General features: G+C 36.4%; 1 protein-coding gene across 1 annotated transcript in view; it reads left to right on the top strand.

The window, feature by feature from the left end:
• Positions 1-26,258, top strand: part of FAM13B (family with sequence similarity 13 member B) — a 68,645-nt gene that overhangs the window by 36,723 nt on the left and 5,664 nt on the right. The window contains 10 exon segments of the mRNA XM_081035626.1: positions 8,309-8,373; positions 12,361-12,409; positions 12,829-12,976; positions 15,711-15,776; positions 17,160-17,370; positions 17,972-18,101; positions 18,759-18,840; positions 20,428-20,657; positions 22,675-22,758; positions 22,988-23,083. Of these exon segments, the coding sequence (XP_080891752.1) occupies positions 8,309-8,373; positions 12,361-12,409; positions 12,829-12,976; positions 15,711-15,776; positions 17,160-17,370; positions 17,972-18,101; positions 18,759-18,840; positions 20,428-20,657; positions 22,675-22,758; positions 22,988-23,083 (1,161 nt within the window).

Here is a 26,258-nt window from a genome sequence, read left to right as displayed (position 1 = left end):
TCTGCTTCCCTTTATAATAAAATTACTTGAATGAATTGTCTATGTCTGTTTTCTTTAATACGCTTCTCCCATTCCCTCATGAACCCACTCTCGGCCACCTTTTACTCTGCCATTCCTCTGAAATTGCTCTTGCAAGTCACCAGTGATGTCTTTTGCACCTTTTACTTGACCTAAGAGCACAGTTTTATTCAATTAATTGCTTCCACTACCCTGGTACATTTTCTTCACTTGGTTTTCAGGATGTCTCCCTCCTCTAGGCTTTTTTGTACTTGACTGGCTGCTCTCTATCCCTTTGCTGATTGCTTTTTATGTTTTGAACCTCTGAAGTTTTGAATGGCCCAGATCCCAGTTCTCAGATTGTTTTCATTAACTCTTTGATAATCTCCTTTAATCTAATGAGATAACGTATATAAAGGTTTCAAAATTTATATCTCTAAATCCAGACCTCTCTCTTAAACTTTAAATTCTTAGATGTAGCTGTTTCTACTCAACATTTCCATTTGGATATTTCATAAGCATCTTAAACTTAACATGCACCAAACTGAATTTGTAATCTTGTCAGCACATCTGCTCTTCCTTTTGACTTTAAAAATCTAATTAAAGGGCAATTTTTGCTTCCATATTCAAAGGTCAAAAGCCTTGGGTCATTCTTGATTTCTTTCTCACTTACATCCAGTCTTTTCCAAAGTCCTGTTGGCTGTACCTTCAAAGTTTATCTAGAGTCTGACCACTTTTTACTGCTTCCATTTTCACCATGCAGGTCCAAACCAACATCATTTCCCCTAGATGAATATAGCCTCCTAACTGATCTCATCTTTGTTTCCCTATGCTCTGTTCTCAGTTCGGCAGCCAGAGTGATGCTTTTAAAATGAAAATTACATAATGGCAGTTCTTTTCTCAGAACCTTCCAATGCCATCTAGGTATAAAAATATAGCAGTAGGCTCTAAGGAAACACTGACAGCTCAATTTTAAGGTTCTGTCTGGATTGCTTTTTGCCCAGATACTCCCATGGCTTGCTTCCTCCAGTGATCCTGGAGATCTTTCTGCAGTTTTACCACCTCAGAGACTGTGGCCAAATCTCATCACTCTGTGTATTAGCAGGCCCTCCCACTGACCCACCCCCATCCAGTTTCTGAACTTTTCTCCTTCCCTGCCCCTCCCCTTTTTGATACTGTTATCACCATTGCACATTTAAATTATTGATTTCTTGTCTTTCTTCCACCATTAGATTATAAACTTCATGAGGGCTGAGATTTTCATCTGTTTTGTTCATTTTTGCATCCCCATTATCTAGAACCCATAGTAGGTATTTATTAAGTATTTGTGGAATATACTACCAAACAAATGAATAGCATCTGGCACATAGTAGGCAACTCTGGAAATTTGTTGAATGAAATTGGTGTATCAGCTACTTTGTTAAGAAAGTAGTTCTTTTTATTTTTTTAAGACTTTAGTTTTTAGAGCAGTTTTAGGTTTACAACAGAATTCAGAGGGAGGTACAGAGATTTCCAATATGCTCCTTTCCCTCTCACATGCAGACTCTTTCATTATAGTATATATGGTACATTCACCAGAATGGTGTATTTTTTTGACCAAGGATAAACCTACATTGGAACATCATAATCACTCAGAGTCTAGTTTACCTTAGGGTATATTCTTGGTGTTGTACATTGCATGGATTTGTTCAAATGTATAATGACATATATTCATCATTATAATATACCAGGTTTTTTACCTGCCCCCTAAATTCTCTGAATTCTACCTGGTCATTCTCCCCTCCCTCACTGCCCCGCAACCGCTGATCTTTGTCTCTATAGTTTTGCCTTTTCCAGAATGTAATATAGTTGGAATCATACAGTATGTAGCCTTTTCAGATTGCTTTCTTTCACTTAGTAATATACATTTAAGGCTCCTCCATGTTTTTTCATGGCTTGATAGAGTATTTCTTTTTATCGTTATGCCATTCTCTGGATATACCACAGTTTAGCTATTCACCTACTGAAGGATATCTTGGTTGCTTCCAAGTTTTGGCAATAATGAATAACACTGGTACACACATCTGTTTGTGTGTAGACATAAGTTTTTACCTCCTTTGGGGGGGTACCTCCACAGCTGAGATATCCTTCCTGACTTTTAATGGTCACACGCTGGTATGAGACCAGCCTGTCTCACATCTCTGCCCCTCCTACTAGTCTCAATATGGCTGTTTCTGTATGTCCATAGTTGTAGGTCTTTGGTTCAGCAAAACTTGAGGCAATTCTCAATAATGGTTGTTGTGTGGTTTGGTTGTAATTGATGTGGTCTTGAGAGGAGGTGAGCACAGAATTTACCTACTCCACCATCTTGACCAGAAATCTGTGTTGATTACTGTTGTTTTTATAGTAAGTCTTGAAGTCCTCCAGCTTTGTTCTTCTCCTTCAATGTTGTGTTGGCTCTTCTGCGTCTTTTGCCTTGCCATATAACTTTAGAACAGTTTGTTGATATCCATGAATAACTTGCTGGGATTTTGATTGCGATTGCACTGAATTGATACATCAAATTGGGAAGAGCTGACATCCTTACAAGATTGAGTCTTCCTGTTTATTCACCTGGAATGTCTCTCCATTTATTTCTTTTTAAATTTTGTTCATCAGAGTTCTGTAGTTTTCCTCATATAGATTTTGTACATATTTTGTTAGACTTGTACCCAAATATTTCATGTTTGGGGTGCTAATGTAAATAGTATTACAGTTTTAATTTCAAAATCCACTTGTTCATTGTTGATATATAAGAAAGCAATTTACTTTTTTTGTTAAACTTATTTATTTATTTGTTTATTTATTTAAATTTTATTAGGGAATATTGGGGAACAGTGTGTTTCTAGAACCAGAGCCCATCAGTTCCAAGTCATTGTCCTTTAATCTAGTAGTGGAGGCACAGCTCAGCTTGAAGTACGGTTGCCATTTTCAATCTTCAGTTGCAGGGAGCACAGCCCACCATCCCATGTGGAAATTGGACTGGCAACCTTGTTGTTGAGAGCTCGCCAACTGAGCCATATGGCCGCCCACTTTTTTTATTTATTTAAGTGTTTTTCCAGGATCCATCAGCTTCAAGTCAAGTAGTTGTTTCACTCTAGTTGTGGAGGGCACAGCTCAGAGTGGCCCATGTGGGGATTGAACCGGCAACCTTGTTGTTAAGAGCACCGTGCTCTAACCAACTGATCTAACCGGCTGCCCCAAGCAATTGACTTTTGTTTATTAGCCTTGTATCCTGCAACTTTGCTTGATAATCACTTATTAGTTCCAGGAGTTTTTTTTGTCATTTCTTTCAGATTTTCTACATTGATCATCATGTCACATGTGAACAAAGACAGTTTTATGTCTTCCTGCCCGATCTGTATACCTTTTATTTCCTTCTCTTATTGCATTTGTCAGGACTTCTGGTAGTGTTGAAAGGAGTGGTGAGAGGGGACATCCTATCCTTGTACATGGTCTTAGTGGGAAAGCTTCAAGTTTCTCACTGTTAAGTATGATGTTAGCTATAGGTTTTTTGTGGACAGTTTTTATCAAGTTGAAAATGTTCCCTTTTATTTTTAGTTTACTGAGTTTTTATCACGGCTAGATAATTAGATTTTGTCAGATGCTTTCCTGCATTTATTGGTAACATCATGTGATTTTTCTTTTTCAGTTTGTTGATGATGAATTCATTAACAAATGTTTTCAAATGTTGAACTAGCTTTGCATACCTGGGATAAATCCTACTTGGTTGTTGTGTATAATTATTTTTATACTTTTTTGGGTTCTATTAGCTAATATTTTATTGAGGATTTTTGCATCTATGTTCATGAGATATATTGATCTATAGTTTTCTTGTAATGTCTTTGTTTGTTTCTGGTATTAGAGTAATACTAGCCTCTATGAGTTAGGAAGTATTCCCTCTTCTTCTGTCCTCTGAAAGAGATTGTAGAGAATTGGTATAATTTCTGCTTTAAATGTTTGGTAGCATTCACCAGTGAACCCACCTGGTCCTGGTGCTTTCCGTTTTAGAAGGTTATTAATTATTGATTCATGTTACTTAATAATATGGGCTTATTCAGATTGTCTATTTTTTGTGTGAGTTTTTGCAGATTGTAACCTTAAAGGAATTGGCCCATTTCATCTACATTATGAAATTTATGGTCATTGATTTGTTCATAGTGTTCCTTTACTGTCCTTTTAATGTCCATAGACTCTGTAGTGATGTCCCCTCTTATTTCTGATATTAATAACTTGTGTCCTCTTGCTTTTTGTTTTAGCTATCTTGTCTAGAGGCTTATTGATCTTCTCCAAGACCCAGCGTTGGGTTTCATTGCTTTTTCTCTATTGGGTTCCTGTTTTCAGTTTCAGTGATTTCTGCTCTAATTCTTATTATTTCATTACTTTGGATCTAATTTGCTCTTCTTTTTCTAGTTTCCTGAGATGGAAATTCAGATTATTGATTTCAGATGTTTCTTTTCTAAATATATGTTATAAATGCTATAAATGTCCCTCTAAGCATTGATTTGGTGCATCCCACAAATTTTGATAAGTTGTGTTTTCATTTTCACATAGTTCAAAATATTTTGAAATTCTCTTGAGATTTATTCGTTGACCCCCATGTACCATTTAGAAGTGTGTTGGTTGTTTAATCTCCACATATTTTTGGATTTTCCAGTTATCTTTCTGTTAATTGCTTTCTAGTTTATTGTGGCCTGGAATTAATTCTGTTTAACATTGGTTTTAGGAAAATTTTATGGATTTTGGTTTGTTGGCCTTGAAAGCCAGCTGAGATGCAGACTGATATTGAATAAGTCAGTTCAATTGAGTATATGTGTATTTAATGCAATGTGTAATACCTGGCTACTTGGAAATACAACCAGGAAAACACCAGCTTTAAGTTTTCATTGACTTGATAATCTGGATTATAATATATAGTTTATCATACAGAACATAAGTAATAATGATAGGTAGAAATGAAGCTTCTGTAGTTTTGCAGAAGAGAGGAAAGAACTTCTGGTCATGGAAATTATGGAGGGCTTCTTGGCTGGTGGGTGCTTTTAGTGGGTTAGATTTTGTTAGGGATTTGTGGAAGAGACTAAATAAAGGAACGGTATGAATAAAACTTAAGGGAAATGTTGGATGTTAGTGAAACAGTGCCAGTCATAGTGTTCAGGGTATTTGGGGAGAGTATGTTGTGGAAGGTAATTCTGGAAACTTGAATAGATTTGTCATGTGTAAAGACTAGAACACTACCTTAATTAAGAATTACGAATTTTCTTAGTAGAAGGAAATTACAGAAAACTTTAAAGCAAAGGGAATGTATAGTCAGATTTGTAATTTAGGAAAATTATAGGGAAGATTGGATGTAAGAACAACAATCATTAGGCTTTTTGCACTTACAAACAGTCTGCACTGTGGGCACAAGTAAAGGGAGGGAGAATTCCATAGGTGAAAATAGTTTAGCTATACACTTGGGTAAGAAAGGCACTAGCAGAGTAGACAAGAGGTCAGGTATCAATGTAGGTGTGACAGTAGAAATTTGGGTCTTGAGCTTTGCCTGGCGGGCGGCTCATTTTTGCTGTGAATGAATGGAATTGCCAAAGAAGTCACTAGAACAAGAGAGGAAAGAGGATTGAGGAAAGAGGATTGAGGGAAGTCTTGGGAACATCTGTGTTCTAGAGCTTTGGAGGAAAAGGCAGCCAGTGCCATAGAAGTTGGGAATGTCAAAAGGGTTTTTTTTTCTTTTTTCTTTTTCCCCTAAATCTGAAGTTCTGTCAAAATTGTAAAATAAAAGGATGGGAGGCAAATGTAAAGAAATAAAATAGCAAGAGTATGTTTAATTTTCGTTCATTTGCTTACTACGGGGTTAAAAGTCTAATGAAACAGTGCCCTCCCCTCTTTGCCTTACTGGTGAACAAAAAAATTTAAAAATACCCGTGAATGATGTTTAATGCTGGTAGGGGTAAGATAGGTGGTCTTGTACACAGACATTGGGAATATAAACTACTACAAACTTCCAGGAAAACATGTGGACAGTAAGTACAAAAAAATCCTTAAAACCTTTTACATAGAAATTTCAAAATCTAGGACTGTGTCCTAAGAAAATACACACAAATCAGAGATGCATACAAAGATTTGTCTACTAGAATTCTTATTGGGGGGTTATTTACAGTAGAAAAAATGGGAACCTTTAAAAATTTTCATTAACTGGGTGGGGTCAGATAAATTATGGTATATCCATATAATGGAATATTGTTGAGGCATTAAAAATTATGTTTTCAAGGCCTGAATAATAGTCCTGATGTAAAGCTATATTGAAAAAATTCCAATGTAGATTGCTGGAAATAATTCAGACCCAATATGTGTGATACTGCCACATAGTCAAAAGACTAAGAAGAAATGGAACAAAATATTTACACTGGCCATCTGTGGTTGATAGGATTAAGAGTGATTTTACTTTTCTTCAATGTACTCTGTTACATTTAGATTTCCGACTATTTCTGTTGATTTTTAAATTAAATACCTAAAAAATCCAATTAAAGAAAATTCATTGGATTTAGTGATAGAAATTATTGGTAAAAGAGATTTGGTTAGCATAGTGGATTTCAAGGAAGAAGGCGGATGTTAAGGATTGGAGAAGAGTATCTATCAAATGAGCAGGTATAGAGGTAGCAAAGTGACATACCACTTTTCCCCGAAAATAAACCCTAGCCGGCAATCAACTCTATGCGTCTTTTGGAGCAAAAATTAACATAACACCTGGTCTAATGTAATGTAATATAATATAATATATAATTAATATAATATAATACCGGGTCTTATGTTAATTTTTGCTCCAAAAGACACATTAGAGCTGATTGTCTGGCTAGGTCTTATTTCAGGGTAAATGCCTTTTGGACAAGTTTTTGCATTGAAAATAAAAGTGAACAATTGAGGCAGTCTGGTTTTGGAAGAGTTTTTATGTTGTTTTGTGTGTTTTTCTTTGTATAGGAAGGAGATTTGAACATGTTGGTTGGAAGGATGATAATCAGTTACTAATAGGGAGGGGTCGAAAAATGTCAGCAAAACAGGGTAATTACCTGAAACATTGCATGGAGAGAGGGTGGGGATAGGAGATGGAAGGAAGATGATTCAGGGCATAAGTTACTCCTACGTAGGAAAAGCTAATTTTAATTTTCAATTGAAGGGGGGAGATACAGAATATTTTTGAAGTAAGAGGAGTTTTGGGGGACTTACTCCAGATGGTTTTGACCATTTTAAAATGAAATGCCTCATCCTTAGGAGGAAGAGACAGGAATAGGGTTTGGGTATAGAAAAACTGGTTCAAGTTTTGCAAGAGCCTCCATGGAGAGAAATAATAAACTCACTCCAGGTAACATAAATAAGGTTGCTTTTTTTTTCTTAATAAAAAGCAGCTACTTAAATTTTTTAATTTTGAGGAGTGGCATGGTTTTTCCCTATTTATAAATATTGTTAATGTCTGTCTGACTTAATAGAAGTCAGCTGGATTCTCATACCTGCTGCATTTAGTTTGTTGCTATAGGTGCTTTTGTTTGAATTGTATGCAGGCAATTCAGCTTCACAGAGACACACAGTTGGAAAAGAGAGAAGTATTTTAATAGCTTTTTTCAGATAATTATGGGTTGTCATATTAAAACCAGACCAGTGGTAGTTTTTTAAGAATCTAAGAAGAATTGAACCTTTTGTTGATTTCAGAGGTGGTGAACAAAAACCCTAAACGTTTACATAATTTGTAGTAATGCACAGGACATTGTGTTAGACTCAGTTGGTATTTATTTTAGGGAGGAAGGAATAGGGATAAGATGGTGTCACTAGGAAATGGAGGAACGTTCTTACCTGTTTCTGAGGTTCAAATATAAGTTGTAATAAAGGGATCTGGTGAATTACTCTTCTGTTACCTGCTGGGGAGTTACCAACTTCTGTGGTTGTGGCTGAGGAGGAGGAGAAGCAGCAGCTGGCGAGTAGAACCACATGACCATCATTTTTGGAGGAGAGAATTTTAAAGAAGGAAAAGGAATGTGATAGTAGTAGCAGTACCTGTTACCTAATAGGGTAGTGAGAAATGCAGGATCCCCATTTTACACATACACACACACACACACACACACACACACACGACTTAGGTTTTGAGGAAGTAAATTATTCTTTGTAAAATGCCAGCATAGACTATTATAAATAATTAAAGAGGAACATTTGACTAACTTGTAATCTACTATCGTAATTTAGACTGGAAACTTCTCATGCATGAGTGTTGGGAGCTACATTAATACAGTGGTGTTCTTTTTGTCAGTCTGTAGGTATACTGTTAGAGCCATGCGGCGACCATGGTGATAGTGAAGATGGCTTTCTTGAGAGGTAAGCATTTTCTCTTGTTGCTACTAATAATTTTGAAATTTGGAGCTCTTACAGTTTCGGGTGAATTTTTTAGGTGACTATTATAACATACGAAGTGTGATCAAAACATAAGGCAAATGTTTAAATAAAAAAAAATTTATCATAGGTCCGGTCTGGTGTCTCAGGCTGTTGGAGCTCCATGCTCCTAACTCTGAAGGCTGCTGATTCAATTCCCACATGGGCCAATGGGCTCTCAACCACAAGGTTGCCAGGGCTCTGCCCCCTGCAACTAAGATTGAACACGGCACCTTGAGCTGAGCTGCCTCCTGCATGGCTCAGTTGGTTGGAGCGTGGGCTCTCAACCACAAGGTTGCTGGTTCGACTCCCACAAGGGATGGTGGGCTGTGCCCCCTGCAGCTAGCAACGGCAACTAGACCTGGAACTGAGCTGCGCCCTCCACAACTAAGACTGAAAGGACAACAACTTGAAGCTGAACGGCACCCTCCACAACTAAGATTGAAAGGACAACAACTTGACTTGGAAAAAAGTCCTGGAAGTACACACTGTTCCCCAATAAAAGTCCTGTTCCACTCCCCCCCCCAAAAAAAACATTATCATATTAAAAGGCACATTGCCATTAATCCCCTTCAAAATACTCCCCCTTGCTTTGAACACACTTATATCCCATTGTTCTTGCCACTTTCTGAAGCAATTCTGGAAGTCCTCTTTTGTGAGGGTCTTCAGTTGCACTGTCGTGGCTTCTTCGATGTCCTGAATCATTTTGACTTTGGGGAACAGCCAGAAGTCACATGGTGCCAGATCTGGTGAATAAGGTGGATGAGGGCATACTGTCATGTTTTTATTTGACAGAAATTGCCATATACCAGAAATGATGTGTGATATGGAGCCTTTCAGTTGTGATCACAAAATGCAGTGATTGCGGCTGCTGAATGCCATCCAATGGAAAGGCAGGGATCTTCAATACGGGAAGCAGCACATCAAACTTTAGTAACAGTGTATAACAAGTTTCAACTTGTTTGGTGTAGTCAGTCGGATGTGAGCTGAGGTTGAGAGGAGGTGTGTTTTAAAGTGTGCCCTAAATTATCCTCCATCATGACAGCACTCCGTATCCCACGTGCTTCTGGTATACGGCAATTTCTGTCAAAAACATTTATAGTGTGTCCTAATCCGCCTTACTCACTGGATCTGGCTCCATGTGACTTTTGGCTCTTCCGCAAAGTCAAAATGATTCGGGACATGGAGGCAGCCACGGCAGGGCAACTGAAGACACTCATGGAAGAGGACTTCCAGGAACTGCTTCAGAAAGTGGCCAGAATGATGGGATGAGTGTGTTCAAAGTGAGGGGAGAGTATTTTGAAGGGGATTGATGGCAATGTGTCTTTTACTGTAATACATTTTTTTTCATTTAAACATTCAGCGTATTGTTTGATCACACTTTATATATTCTAGATAATCTAAAGAACCAAGCCTCTTGTTTTCATGGTAAGCAGAAAGCATATTACATGTCTATAAGAATTCAGAGAAGGCAGTTTCAGACAGACGGACAGACAGACGGTTATAACTTGGAAAACATTCAGAGGGAAGAACACAACTTTGTTAGAGACACTTAAAACTTTCAGGTGATTTGTAAGACAATTGGGAAATTACTGATATTCTAAATACACCTTTTAGTACATTAATTCATAGTCTTGGATCTATGGATAACTGAAAGATTGTAATATAGTTGCTTCAACAAATATGTCCAGGGTGTGTTTGTTCTTCTCCTTGTTGTGTCCCAGTACTGTCTTCTTTTTACAAAAAATAAATTTAGTGAGGTAACATTATATAAATTTGAGGTATACAGCCTTATAATTCGATATCTGTATACTCTATTGTGTGCTCACCACCCAGTCTAGATTCCTTTCATTACTTTGTATTTGACCCCCTTTGCCTAATTTGCCCTCCCCCATCTCCCCCTTTCCTTCTGGTTACCACCATTCTGTTGTCTGTATCTATGAGCTTGTTTTTGTTTACATTGCTAGTTCGTTACTTTTTGTTTTATTTTCCACATGAGTGAAATCATAAGGCCATAAGGCTTTTGTCCTTTTCATTTGACTTATTTCACTTAGCATAACCATCTTATGTATAGTTGGTGCTTGTTTATCTCCTTGGCCAGCAGTCATGGGAGGGGATACTTGAGGCAATGACTATTTCAGCCATTTGTAATCTCCATAGATATTTGATAGAAGCTTTCTAGAATGTTTTAAGTCACTGGGTAGGTATTGGATTTTGTTTCCCTTTTTATGATTCTTTAAGATGTTGCTAAGAAGTGCATTGTAACTTTCTTATGAAAGATAATTGATATTCTGAAAAACAAGTCAGTAATGTTGCAGACTAGGTTGTAAATACTGAGAAATCCCAAACAGTATTACTAATTTAGTGATAGCCTTTTGGCAAGGGTAAACTTGTGTTAATGCCATTGTCTCTTTCAATAGTGAGTAGGAAACCTGTTCTCTGAGGGTAAGTAAATTCTTTGGAGCCATGTCTCTGGAGCGTCCCCATACTCTGAAGGTCCACAGATTTCCTGCTTACAGCAGTTCCTTGTGCTTCCTTTCAGGAGGCAGGAATGATCCTCTTCCAGCCCAGGGAGTATTGGAGCTATGGGCTGAAGATATAAGATTAACAGCATTTAACAGGCATCCCCAGAATGATGACATCTGGATTTGGTAGAACAATAAGGATCCATTTAGTGAGGACTCAATCTTTTTGGAAAAGGCCCTTTCCTCTTCAACTTGTGTATAGGTTAGCAAACTTATTTTTAGATCCAAAGAATTTCTTGGTTAGATGGATTATATTTTGTATGTTTAACACTCATGTTTCTTGATTTAGGGGATTAGGTCTTTTATAGTCTGTTAGAGTAGAATTCGGCTCATCCCACCATTTGCTCCCACTCTAAGCTGAGGAAGGCCTTTCAGCTTGCCAGGGAAAGTTGTTTCTCATGCTCAGCAGTAATAAGGTCATTACGTACATGAGGAGAGGGCCTGTGTGCTGTGAGTGCACACTCCATTACAGCAGGATAGAAGCGGCGCCTGCTGTATCACTGTAAATTGCCACAGGGTCTTTGGGAAGAACTTGGCCACAGTCGGCATCTCGGTAACCCACTGTGACACTATGTAGATATTCTGTTGACTGGTCGTATAGGTAGAGATCATTTGTGACAGCTTGCTGTGACCCTTGTTCTAAATAGGGGTTAGTTTTTAAGTGGAAATACGAGTGAATTGAAAATGTAAAAAATGTCCTGTTTACGTTACAATTATGTTTGTTTTTTTAAATTTTTAATTATTTTAAGTGTGTTATTCCAGGACCCATCAGCTCCAAGTCAGGTTGTTGTTTCAATCTAGTTGTGGAGGGCGCAGCTCACAAAGGCCCGTGTGGGGATCGAACCGGCAACCTTGTTAAGAGCACTGTGCCCTAACCAACTGAGCTAACCGGCCGCCCACCATTATGTTTTGAGGAAGAAGTTTAGAAGTAGTAACCTTGTTTTGTGATAGAACACAATTAGATTTAAAATACAGGACATAGTTCTACCTTTCAAATACCATATTTTAAAGAAAAAAATACCCCAGAGTGGTGGGGTGTAAAAAAGCTATTTGGTTAAAACTAATATTTACTTTGTAAAGTCTTTTCCATTATATATTCAATCCTTTTAGTTTCTATTTATTATGGATCTTACTTTTCCTTTTAAGATGTTTTTCTTTTTTGGTGCGGTTGTGTGGGGGTTGGTGAATGTTACTTAATTTTTCTAAACCTGAAGTGATTCTGTGGATCTTTTCAGTAGTGTGTGATTTTCAGATATAGGGCTCCAAAGAATGGACGTATGTCCAGTTGTCATTTTCTTCTCTCACATTATAAATGCTAACTAGATGGGGGAGAGAGGAATCTAGGTAAGAAATGTGCAGTGATAGTAACTTATTCTTAAAAGACTAATAACTTTATTTGTATTTTTAGGAAAGAATATTTGTCATTTGACAGTGATAAATTGTCACACTTGATTCTGGTAAGAATTATTTTTCTCTTATGATTCTTAAAATTTTGACTAGATTTAATCTACCAGTGATTATATCTGGCCTTTAACTCTTGGGTTGAATAGGTTCCAAGGAGATTTAAATATAGGTACTCTTACCAAATGTTCTGTAGTTAAGCAGCAACTTAATTTGCCCCTTTCAGTTGCAAGAAACTTGGTGATGAAAACACTTTCCTAAACTTGGGATCCAAACTTTGTCTCCTACTAAGACATATTATAAAACTGCAAATTTATATTTGAAAATAGTTTGGATGGTGGTAGTGCGGTGTAGCCTCTGTACATAGGCACAGTAAACTAATGAAGACTACACAAGGATATATGCTGGTTGTCTTTTTAAGCTGGGTATGAAAAGCTTCATGATTGTGAAAGGTATTCTTTATTTTAAAATTCAGGATTCTAGTAGCAAGATACGTGATTTGAATGCCAATACTGAATCAGAAGTCCCAGGAGGTCAGAGTGTTGGTGTTCAAGGAGAAGCAGCATGTGTCCAAATTCCATATTTAGATCTGAAGAATGTTTCTGATGGTGATAAATGGGAAGGTAATTTTATCCATACATACTATTTTCCTGACGATATTCTTTGTAACTGAAATTACCTAAAGCAGTAATGAGATAACTGCCTTTTTCTGGACAACCTTTTTCATTTTGATTTTGTGTTCTCTTTTTCATGTAAGAAGAGTGAGTGAGTGTTTTTACTCAAATGCACTAATGAGATTATGGGGCAACTATCTTGTATGAACTGGAAGTTCTTATCTGACTCATTAGCTTTGAAGATGGATGTTAGAACTGATTAAAAAAGAATTCACCCAGGATAGACTTTGGTTAAGTGTTAAACCAGGTGATACCTCCCAGTCTCTGAAAGACTTAGGGATCTCACCACTTTAAAGAGAGGGCCTATATGTAGCTACCTCTTCTTTATGATTATCAGGAGTACTTTTTTTAAAAAAATGATCTTCAAGGGCATTTCTAAACAGATATTGTACCATATCCCTGTATTAGGTTAGGTTTTGAAAGTATGGGAACAGGGTCCTAGCAGTTTTTACAAAGGAGAGTTTGAGTTTAAATTTCAAAAGCAAGCCACATGTGTATACTTGTATGTATGTGTCAAAACTCAGCAGATGTATACTTAAAACTTATATTTCATTAAATGGAAGTTTTTCTTTTTTATCAAAAGAAGCAAAAACTAAATAAATATTGAACTCCAGTGAATGATTTGCATGCAGAGTGTTTATGGGGAAGTATACTGACATCTGCATTTTACTTTGAAATTCATGAAAAAATAAGATGGTTAATGGCATAGATAAGCATTATAAAGCAAGTATAGTAAAATGTTAATGGTAGAATCTCGGTGATTGATATGTGGATGTTCAGTGTAAAATTTTTTAAACTTGGCTGTATAATTTGTAAACTTTAAAATGTTGGAGGTGGGCAGTGGAAGCAAGCAACGAATTTGCATCCAGGAGTGCTTCTGGATCATGCCCTTTCCTTGGTAAAGACACAATGAGACAAGTCGGGAATCTTAAATAAAGTTACATACTTGTCCACTTGCATGTAGATCCCTTGGTTATCTCTCCTTTGGCAAGTTAGCTGATAACATACAGTGGCAATAACAAGAGGAATTGGCAATCCGATACCACGGACTCCTTTTGTCACCTCAAGTCTACTCACCTGATCAAAGTTGGAGTATTTTTATTTATTAATTGATAATAGCCAACTTTTAAAAAGCCCCAGCCAAGTCATTGTCCGTGCCAACCTTTACTGCTGTCTCTCCGTCCCCTCCTTTTTTTCCCCTCTTTTCTTTTTTTTTTGGTTGACATGCCTAGTTTGACATGCCTAGTGGCATATTATGTGCCTTAATTTAGACTGAATCAGGAAGTTGTCTTTCATTTGCTTTGTTCAGGACATTTGAAATTTATGAAGATGCTCCCAGAGTTAGGGGAGCATCCTGGTGGCAGTGAAGATAAATGTCCCTCTTAGTGATGTATTCTGGCACCTTCTCAGAAAAGGAGTGGTCGTCAACAGAGCATCCCTGAAGCCGCAGTAGGAAAGGAGTCTCTGAAAGATGAAGCTGGGACTCTGACAAAGGACTTCTGTTTCTTTTTGTTGGAGGATGCAGATAAATGAAGGTCCTGAAGATGAGGAACTTCAGGGTCCTCATCTTACGTTTGAAGGATAAAAAAAGAGCAAATGTTTTTCATTGTCTGAGGAGGTAGGACATCTCTGTGTAGCTTCAGCTCTCTGGAGACTTCCTGAAAAAGAGCCTATTGCTGAGCTCTCTTCTGTTTCTCTGTCAGAATCTACTTAACAGCTTGTGGTAGGGAAGGGAAATAACTATGAACTACTGATTTTCAGTGCCTGAGCTGCCCTGTTAACCCACCTGGCTCAACAGCCTTGACAAAAGTCCACATAGGCCTCCTTCTGACTATTCCAGGAGTAGGGATCAGTGACTTTCAGAGACCAAAGGGTAGTAGACATCTGAGTGAACTTCTCAGCCATGAATCCTGGATGTACTTGGGAGAGTAGCTGTTAGACCACGTTGTTCCTTCTAATTTTGCCACCAATACAGAGATTGATTTGCTACACGTAGGAGTTAAGAAATTCTAAATAAAATTCTTCCTAAAGAGATCGAATTAGCCCCTAGACACTGTGGAATCAGAGCATACCTTCTTTGAATGTGACTCTTAATAGAGAATGGGGTGACTCTAAATAGAGGCCCACCTCACTCTTCCTACGTATGGGTTTTCTTTCTGGTATTGCTCAGAGTATAGTCAGCCATGCAGTAGGCAGCAGGTAGCACATATCTACGACCAGTATGAATTTGTAGCAGCTGTTCAAAAGGTCTTGGCTTTTAAGGGAAGTGGACATACTTCCTTCAGATTCTCTCCTGCTAACTCTTGAATGAAAAACAGGGATCTGTTCAAAGAGCAAACAATCTAAATGAGATGTTTTTCTGTCAAATCAATTATACTGCAAAGCTTCAAACAGTACCTGGTTAAGAGTTTCCATTTCTTTAGTTTTACATTTGAGTTTTAATAAAACACTACTACTTTGATTTTTTTGCCTTGCTTGCTGAAATGGAAATGTATGTTTGTGTTTGTTTTTAAAGTTTGGTTAGTAGTAATTTCTTTGAATAAAGTTTTTGAGCTGAATGCCTAACTGGTTTTAGGGAAATGTTTTTGGTATCTTTGGCTTTGTGTTAGTTATGTGTATGGTTTGTTCTGACTGTGCTGTGTGTTCACTTTAGTATTTTTTGCCATTTTTTCCATTTTATTAGCGTCATGCCCTATCACTTTTCCCCTCATTGATTTCAAAACAATGCATCTGCAGAGAGATGGGGAGGGTAAGTATGGTTCACCATAGTTTAGTTTTTTTTCCGTTTTATGGTTCACTTTGATTGCCTTTCTATTAGCCCTTCTCCTGCTGTCCCCATATACTAGGAAAACTGTTCTGGGTTAAAAATGATACCCAGAAAAGATTGTTTTTGTTACTTCTCTCTTTTCTTAAAACAGGAGATTTCTTGTAAAATGTTTATTACCAGTTAGTTATTTGCTGGGAAGCAGGTACAAGGGTTGCTTTGAAAATCACTTTATTGCTGGGTTTATTGTGGGATTGCACGCTTCTTACCCAATTTTTAGTTGTCAGATTAATCTGAGCCTTAAAAATTAACTACATTATGTTTTTATTACCCTTAAAAATGTAATGCTTTAAATAGCTAATGCATAAAGTTACTAAAGTAGCAATCCTTAGCTATTGTGTGAAGAAAAAGAAAACATCATTCTTGATTTTTGACACTGTCAAGCCAGCTTTGCATTTAAAAGCTAATTTTTGTTATTGTTACTAGCCATAGTATCAAAGTTTTAAGTTGTCGTTATAAATACAATTAATGTGTAGGTGGAAAAGTGAAAACGGTCCCCCTTCCCCTCCCAGACTCCAGTGATATTTGGAGCATAGTTGTGGATTATCCGTATGTGTTCTGTATGTAATCAGAGCATACATGGGTAAAGACATCAAATATGTTAACTTGGTTTAATTTGAGAACATATAGGATAACCAATAAAAATAGTGCACTTAAGAAGGACAAGTGCTATTAAATTGTTTTGATAATGGTGGGTGTTTTCATTATTAAAATACATATTATGCACAGGAATCCTGTAACAGAAAATAACCACCACAGTTTAATGTTAGAGCCCAAGTGCTGTCAGGTGAGTTAGCTACTCGTTTGAAAATATTAGAATTCTTTTGGAGTCAGAGAGCTCCATTTGGGCATGGGGAATGGCTTCCCCCACTTTTTAACATAGCCACTTACCGTGAGGGACAATTTATTCACCTGGCAGCATTGGGCTAAGTTAAATTCCTAGCTCTGGACTTCTGAGTGTTCACTGTTTCTAAATGAAGACATTCCCTACTTGAAAAATAGCATTTGATATATTTTAAAGAGCTTGACAGTGTCCTTTCTTGCTTTGAGACTGGGTTCAGAAATTTAAGGTATAATTTCTTGTATGAAAATGGAACTTAGGGCTAAAAAAATGTAGCTCAGGAAATTTAAACTATAGTAGACTTTATGAAGATCCTAGTATCCCTTGTTTTTTTAAAAAATGAATCGTAAATATTATATGAACCACTACATAATGGTATGATTTAAAGAACATATAGCTGATATTGTGTGACTTTTCCATGTGGAACCAGGAGACCCATGGCACTATTCTTTGTGTGTGTTTTCCAGAGCCATTTCCTGCTTTTAAGTCTTGGCAGGAAGACTCTGAGTCTGGAGAAGCTCAGCTCTCTCCACAAGCTGGAAGAATGAATCATCACCCCCTGGAAGAGGACTGTCCTCCAGTGTTATCACATCGTAGTTTAGATTTTGGGCAAAGCCAGCGTTTCCTACAGGATCCAGAAACGTTGGATTCCTCATCTAAAGCACTTTCTTTTGCTAGGTATATGATTTTTTAATGATTTTTTACTTATGAAAGGTGACTCCTGTTACGTACGCAGGCCCTTGGAGAGATTTAATCCTCTAGACCCCGCAGTTCAAAGCTTTCCCCCTATTTCATGAAGCATGTTTAAATTTTTGGCATCTCTAAATTCTGAGTTTATTGAGGTATAATGTTTGGGATTTGCTCTCTAATCATTTTCTCACAATGTATTTATTCATTTAATCATTCATGGTTGAAATACAGAACTCGGGAAGGGAAGCAAGTGGAGCTCACCAATCACTGTTATTTTTACTGTCAAAACTTTAAATTGATTCTGAACGTTAAAACCTTTCATTTGCAGTTTGAACCCCCAAAGAGCTCTGATCTGCCTACATATCCTTTGCCTAAACAACTTTTGAATGATTCCAAATTGTTTTTCATCAACACTTGTGTTAGCTAATTTTGTGATCTGTAACACTATAGCGTAAGTTTTTTTCTATTTGTGTTTTAGTGTTAAGGATATGCTTCTTGGTAATAGTATCATGTTATATCAGGGCAATAAGAGATACGGTGTTGATAACTTGAAAATTTAACACAGTGTTCGCCTCTTGTTTTAATTCAGGATTCGAAGAGCATCCTTTAGTTCAAAAGATGAAAAAAGAGAAGATAGAACACCCTATCAATTGGTCAAAAAACTTCAGAAAAAAATCAGACAATTTGAGGAACAGTTTGAAAGGGAAAGGAATAGCAAGGTAAGTTTGTAGCATTGCCCAGAGTGAGGTAGATCAGTTGGAACTGGAAGAGGGTTCTTTGTCGAGCAGTAGTCCATCTTTCCTAGGGGAATTACTCTGAAATGCCCAGAGAAGTAATGCTCATAGAGATCGGAGATTATGTAGATCCTTAGCCTCCTAATTCTAGGACAGTGTTCTTGCCATTGTAACTTTATATTTCTGTTGTCAAAAGAGCTTGTAGGATTTTTCAAGTAAATGCAAGTTACGTTAATGCTATATCTGAATAGTACCAAGGGTGGCAGGTGGAGAAAGAGTTTAATAATTTTTAATAATAAATAATATTAAATAATTTAATAATAAATACATTTATAATGTAATAACTTAATTTAAATTTAATAATAAATAATAAATCTAATAATTTAATAGAGCATGTGAAGTGGGAAGAGTCTTATATATGGAGTCAGAAGACCCATTTTCAAATCTGGCTTCTGCCAGTTTCTAGATCATGTTCTGACAGCTTTACTTAATATCCTGCCCTATCTACTTAAAATAAGGTAAGATGAAATGAGAATTAAGTGAAATCTCTGCTGTGGGAACTAGAAAATATTACTTTGGCATAAATTAACATAACCATTACTTACCACAAAGATGTCATGATTCTTTTTCTTAATTTTTCAGCCTTCCTACAGTGATATTGCAGCCAATCCAAAGGTATTAAAATGGATGACAGAACTTACCAAATTGCGGAAGCAAATTAAAGGTATAAAATGTACCATTTTTGTAATACATTTGCATTTTTTGTATATTCATAGTAATGTCTATGAGAATTATTATTATTTTGATCATTTTAAATCTTTGATAACTGTTCACCAAAAGTAAAAGTTTTTTGTTTTTTTTAATTAGTTATGGTCAAAGTTGCAATACTATATTATAGCCTTCCAATTGCTTTTCTTGTATTTTAATTAGTAGTATTCTTTTAAAAGGTGTCCTAAATTATATATCCATGTGATATTGTAAAGTTTATCTGAAATATATTTCAGACATTAAGCAATTTTGGTTTTGGTAGGTATTTCATCTAAGACTAAGACTATCTAATCATAATGAAATGTTTATACTACAAAGACTAAATTGTAAGTCTTCTTGAAACAAAAACTAGGTCTTGCTTTACTGGGTGTCAGCTCAGTACAACAGTTGCTAAAGTATATTTACTTGTGGGTGTTTTAGTGAGCATATTTTAAAATAATTGTTAATACTTAAAAAAGGATCTGTACCAAGTATGGGTTTATAATCTGGAGCATCACATTTTGGTTTATTCACTTGAATTCACTCAACCAAATTTTTAGTATCGTTAAGTACCATGTACTTAACTGTAATTTTGAGGCTATAGCAGTGAACAAAACAGACATTGTCCCTGCTGCCATTGAGTTTACATTCTTGTGGTTAAGTTCTCTTAATTCTTTAGAATTGTTTCCTACAACTCTGTTAAGCATTTCCTTGTTTAACGCCAGTTTCCAGCCAAACTCATGAAACAAGGAACATTAGTTTCCAACTAATTTTTAAATTTTCTTTTACTTTTATTGTCCAATAGTCTATTCTCCTCATAGCAGCCAGAATTACCTTTTTAAAAACTATGTTACTGTCTCGTTCAAAGCCCTTCAGTAGGCTTCCCTTTCCACTTAGAATAAAGACCAAATTCCTTGCCATGGCTTTCAAGGCCTTGCATACTTTGCTGTTAGCCCATTTTAACACTGTCCTCTCTCATTTGCTTAAACATGTGACTCTTTGGGGCCTGTTCACTGGCTATTGCCTCAATCGGGGGAAATGGTCTTCCTCTAAATCTTCTATACTACGTTATCTCCTTTACTTCATGTTCAAGTAGGATGTCACTATCTTAGAAAGGTCCTCTGTGTTAATCCTATCCAATGTAGTTGCTCTTCCAAAAAACACATTCCTTTTAGCGCTTGATACCATCCTGTTTTTAGCTTTATAGCACTTAGCACTCTTTGAAATTGTTATGAATTTGATTACTTGGTTTTTGTTTTTATTTCCCGAGTATATGCTCCACGAAAACAGGGACCATATCTGTTTCTCTTATCAGATAAAATTGTAAAATTGCTTATAAGAGCATTTTACTTTATAGTAGGCTTTCTATGAGTATTGGCTGAAAGAATGAATAGTATAGCTCTCTTGTATACATATAATTAGATATTTCATGTGACCTTGAAATATCTGAGCCTCTGTACTGTTAATGTATGTTTATATCTTGTTCACTGCTTACTCTTTTGACCTAGTTGCATTTTAACTAAAATCAGTATTACTAATCTGTCCTCTTGGTTCTGAAATACAGATGCAAAACACAAAAACTCTGATGGAGAATTTGTACCTCAGACACGTCCACGTAGTAACACTCTTCCAAAAAGCTTTGGCTCTTCTCTAGACCATGAAGATGAAGAGAATGAAGATGAATCCAGGGTTATTCAGAAGGAAAAGAAGCCATCCAAGGAAGCAACACTTGAACTTATTCTGAAACGACTGAAAGAAAAACGTGTTGAAAGATGTCTTCCAGACGATATCAAAGTAATCTTGAGCTATGGTGTTTGACCAGAGTAGCCTTTAGAGTTCCTAAAACAAAATAATTGCCACAGTGACATAGAGATGTCTAGGTAGTCTGACTGGCCTGAGTCTGCTCACAAGTTTGCAGATACAGAAACATGTTTTAATCAGCCCACCAAAAGTGCCCTGTAATGAGACTAAAAAACTAGAATGTGGATCTGTTCATTTATATTGGAGGCAGTTGTAAGATGAGTGTGTGAAGAGCGTGAAACAACTTGAGTTTGAGTCCTGGCTTTGTATTTTAGTAGTTATGTGTATTGAGCTCTTAGCTTATGCCTGGCCCTGACTGGTTATATTCTGTGCATTCTGCCGCTGAGTCCCTTCGACAGGCCTATGGCTTATGTGGATGTGATTGTGTCCATTAAAATATGAACACAATGTGGTTTGTTATGAGGAGTAATGAATGTTTTTGAAGAACCATTTTTCACTAAAGTCCGTGCCTGGGTCAATCCAAGCACTTGGCAACCCAAATCATTTATCAGATGGGATTTGCTGAGAGAGTACAGAGGTATTTGGTCTCAGTTGAGCCTTTGTCCAGGCAACGATGAGTCCTGATGTCCTATCTTGACAACAGAGTACATCTCTCTCCTGGTCTAAATATTAGAGTCTTTCTCTCTTTTGAACTGAGCTGGATTAGAAATTCTAGTTGCTCTCCTCCTCCAACTTTTGTTTTTAGATTTTGTATTAGACCAACTTCCTCTCCTTCTTCTAAATGATTTTGATTGGATTAGCTTTGTTCATATTATCATCCTAGGTTTATTTAAGGTTCAAGCTTGAGTTTGAAATCACAATGTTTTACAGAGTCTACACCCAGCTGTCCTCTATTGAATGTATATAATCTAAAGTGGTATTTGTTATAAGAAGATAATATTCAGAGAATTTTTTTTAGCCTTTAATTTCACTCTGGTGAGAAGCAGGGAGGTATTATCTAGTCTTAGGATTAAGTAGAGTTTATTTGGTCTAGTGTTAAAGGGTGATGTATGGTACATTGGTTCATTGAGATATTATAAGGTGTCCTATGGAGCAAAGAGGGAAGGTTTATGGGCAAATAAATTTGGCATGCCCTGCCTACTCTAGTACCATTTAGAGTACTAAAAGTTGTGAATAGAGTATTGCAGTGTAAAGAAAGTGCCAGATGAAGGGAAACTGAGGTCATAGAGTAGGAGTCTAAGGTCACAAAATGAAGTTTTTTTTTCAGGGTCTTTCCACTCTACTGTTGCCAGATTTTCTTCATAGTTTAGGAGAAATATTGGATTATAAAACCTATGCTGTGTATGCGTGTGTATTTTATGTGTGTGTGTGTACACACAAAAAATTATAGTTATGTCAATAAAAGACTGCAAAATTAAATAATAGGCATTTATGTGTGCTTATTGTGTACTAGGTAGGCACTGTTGTAAATACCTTTACAAAATATTAACTTAGTCCTTATTAGAGCCCTATGAGGTAAGGTGAAGGATCCCCATTTTATAGATTAGGATATTGAACGAAAAGAGGTTAAGTAACTTATGTAGTCACTAAGCTGGTATTCATAACTTATTCAGATAAAATACAGAGGGTGCCAAAAAATGTATACATATTTTAAGACAGGAAAAAACTATTAAAGTTACGCTGATAGGAACCACTTTGAGCACCTCTTGTAATTGCAGAAGTCAAACGTGACTTGTCATCTTTTGTTATCGGTATATATTGAGTATTACAATTTTAATACAGTTTTTTTCCTTTCTTAAAATGTGTATACATTTTTTTGGCCCCCTCTGTATAAATCAAGCCACCAAAGAGGATTGACAACTACTTTTTAGAAGTCCAGATTCTACAGAAGACTGGAAAATGCTGCCTGTAAATCCACAAGCAAAGGATGTATTCTTACTAGCTTTAGGCTAGAGTGGTGATTAGCTGCCCTTTCAACCTAATTATTTACATTGTGGGGATGAGGACAATAATGATGGTGCCAATGGGAGTTGTTTTTTTCCCCCCCTAGAAAATGACAAAAGATCATTTGGTAGAAGAGAAAACTTCACTCCAGAAAAGTCTTCTTTACTATGAAAGTCAACATGGAAAGCCGGTAATACCTCTCTTGCTAAAAAATAAATAAATTGATTTTCTATTTTAAAGAGGACAAATCACTTATGTGACTCATATCTTCGGAGCTGTTTTACACAGTATTGTTTACATTTGGGAGATTGCCTACTTATTTAAAATAACTGTTTAGAAATTGGGGGAGGAAGTCATATTGCTTAATGTTTCAGACATTTTAGATTTCTGATTACTACGTAATTTCCATTTTTCTTCAGGTGACCAGGGAAGAAAGGCACATTGTTAAACCTCTCTATGATAGATACAGACTTGTGAAACAGATGTTGACAAGAGCTAGCATCACGCCTGTCCTTGTAAGTAAAACGTGCAAATATTTATCTAGTTAATTTTACCAAGACCTACTCTTAAAAACATTATTATGGTGGTATATGGGAGAATGACACACCCAAGGTAGCAGGAGTTGTGAGGTTACTGCTTTTATAAGGAATAGGAAATTAATAAGTGCCTACTACTCCTATCTTTATAAGCATTTTTATGTATAAGTGTGTCATGAAATCCTAACGAGTTGAGTTACGACAGGTAATAAGTGATCACCTCATTTCACAGATGATGAAGCTGAGGCTCAGGAGTGATGCGTCCAGGGTCACCTACATTGTGGAATTAAAATAACCTGTATTTCAGACCCTTGCCTGATTTCTTGTCATTTAAATTCATGTCTTTGAAAATACATTAGTTTTATGATGGCTGTCGTGATGATGTTCACTTAGTGGCACACTTTATAAACTGAATTTTTTTCAAGTTCATCTTTTTTTTTTAAGAACTTCTACTTAAAAAAAAAATTTTTTTAATTGGGGAATATTGGGGAACAGTCTGTTTCTCGGGGGCCTATTAGCTCCAAGTTGTTATCCTTCAGTCTGGTTGTGGAGGGCGCAGCTCAACTCCAACCAAGTCCAGTTGCCGTTTTCAGTCTTTAGTTGCAGGGGGCGCAGCCCACCATCCCATGCGGGAGGGAATTGAACTGGCAACCTTGTTGAGAGCTTGTGCTCTAACCACCTGAGCCATCTGGCCGCCCCATCACCGTTCATCTTTTTAAATGAAGAAGTCTGTTAAAATAATGCTTATTCACATTGCTGTACATTTTTAGAGAAAAGGGAAAACTCTGATACATGCAAATTAAGTGCTATCCCCAGATTAACAATTAGATAGTATGGCTCTAGATTTCTGTCAGGCTCAAGTAGAAAACAGCCTGTAGCCCAGTTTGAATTATCTCGTAGGAATTAATTTACTGGAGCTTATGGTTCACTCAGGCTTGCAGGCCATTTTTATGTCGACAGCCACTTACTTGCATAGGGGTTTCCTTCAGGCTTTGACCACCTGAGTACTCATTAGAAAGTTCACGTTGGCCTTCTGAACATGTTTTATTTAGCCCTCAGATAAACTGATTCTTTTTTTTTTAAGGAGGGCGTAGCTCACAGTGTCCCATGTAGGGATCGAACCTGCAACTTTGGTGTAATTAGCACCACACTAGCCAACTGAGCTAACCGGCCGCCCCAAACTGATTCTTTTTTAATTGGCCGCTTTTTCAGTTGTTCATCTCAACACTATTTTATATAGTCAGTGTTTTTTGAACAAGGGGAAAAAATCCTGTGTGGTTTATATTCTTTGTACATAAGAGTTTATTTAGATTTTATTTTCTGGTTACAAGGTGTCAGTGACATTTTCATAATTCCATAATAGTGTACTGTTTGAATTTCTTTATGAAAACCATTTTAGAATTCCACAAGTTTGTTTTTAAAGACAGAGTCTATAGCATTTTTAGATCTTATGGACTCCTAAACATGACTACCATAAAGAGAAATTTGGGAAACAGTAGTTTTTTCAACAAATGGTGCTTGGACAACTGGATGTCCACTTGCAAAAAAGGATGACTTTAGACTCTTACCTCTCACAAAATTTGTCTTAAAATAGACTATAGTCTTAAATGTAAGAGCTAAAACTAAAACTCTTAGGAAATAGAGGAATAAATTTTTGTGACCTTGGATTAGACAGTATTTTCTTATATATGACACCAAAAACATAGTGACAAAAGAAAAGGTAAATTGGACTTCATGAAAATTAAAAACTTTTGTGCATCAACGGATACTTAAAGTGATAAGACAACCCACAGGTTGGGAGAAAATGTTTACAAATCATGTATCTGATAAGGGACTTAATATCCAGAATATATGAATAGCTCTTCAATAATAAAAAGATGAATAACTCAAAAAAATGGGCAAAGTATTTGAATAGACATTTCTCCAGAGAAGATACATAAATGGCCATTAGGCAAATGAAAAGATGTTCATCATCATTAGTCATTAGGAAAAGCAAATAACCATATTTAGTAGCACTTTATACCACTAGTATATTAAAAAAGAGAGGTAAAAACGTTGGTGAGGATATGGAGACATTTGAACCCTTACACACTGCTGGTTGGAATGTAAAATGGTGCAGCCACTTTGAAAAAACAGTTTGGCAGTTTCTCAAAAGGTTAAACACAGAGTTACCATGTGATCTATCAGTTCTCCTCCTACATATGCCCATGATAATTGAAAACGTGTCTATACAAAAAATTGTTCACAAATGTTTATAGCAGCATTATTCATAACAGTGAAAATGAGGAAACAACCCTAATGTCCAGCAACTGATGAATAAATAAATGTGGTATATCCATGTAATGGAATATTATTCAGCCATTAAAAGAAACAGAGTACTCATATATGCTACAACATGAATGAACCTTGAAAACATTATGCTGAGTGAAAGAAGCCAGATACAAAAGGCCACATATTGTTTGATTCCATTTATATGAAATGTCTAGAATAGGCCAGCCCATAGATACATAAAGTTTTGTTTGCTAGGGGCTGGGGAGAGAGGGCACTTGAAGAACAGCTGATGAGTACATGGTCTTTATGGGGGATCAGTGATGAAATGTTCTGGAATTAGATAATGGTAATGGTTGTACAACTTGTGGATATACTGGAAACCATTAAATTGTACACTTTAAAAGTGCATTTTATGGTATGTGAATTATATCTCAGTGAAGCTGTTATTTTTTTCAAAAGGAGTATAAGGGGGTCCTTTATCAAATTGGTTGATAGCAGTTGTTAAAAGAAAAATGCTCCCAATTAAATTATATGTCATGCTTTCTTTTATCATTTAGAATTTAAAAAATATTTACTGAATGAACTCTTTTAGAATTATCTAGACATAAACTATCACTTATCACTTTTGTGCATATATAACAAGAAAATACATATAATAAAAAATATTTTACCAAGGAATTCTTAAAAAATGAAAAGCAATTGGTTAGGATTTTGGAACTAAAGTTTAATATCTATTCTATAGCGAAATGAAGCTTCCATGAAAACTTTAAATACTTAAATTGTAAACCATCTGTATGTTGATTGTTACAGGGGTCTCCATCTACCAAGCGAAGGGGTCAGATGTTACAGCCAATTATAGAAGGAGAAACTGCACACTTTTTTG

The sequence above is a fragment of the Rhinolophus hipposideros genome (genome assembly GCF_964194185.1).
Source record: "Rhinolophus hipposideros genome assembly, chromosome: 23".
In the NCBI taxonomy this organism is placed as follows: Eukaryota; Metazoa; Chordata; class Mammalia; order Chiroptera; family Rhinolophidae; genus Rhinolophus; species Rhinolophus hipposideros.
The sequence above is the reverse complement of the archived record's forward strand: the minus strand, read 5'-3'. Positions and strand labels throughout refer to the sequence as shown.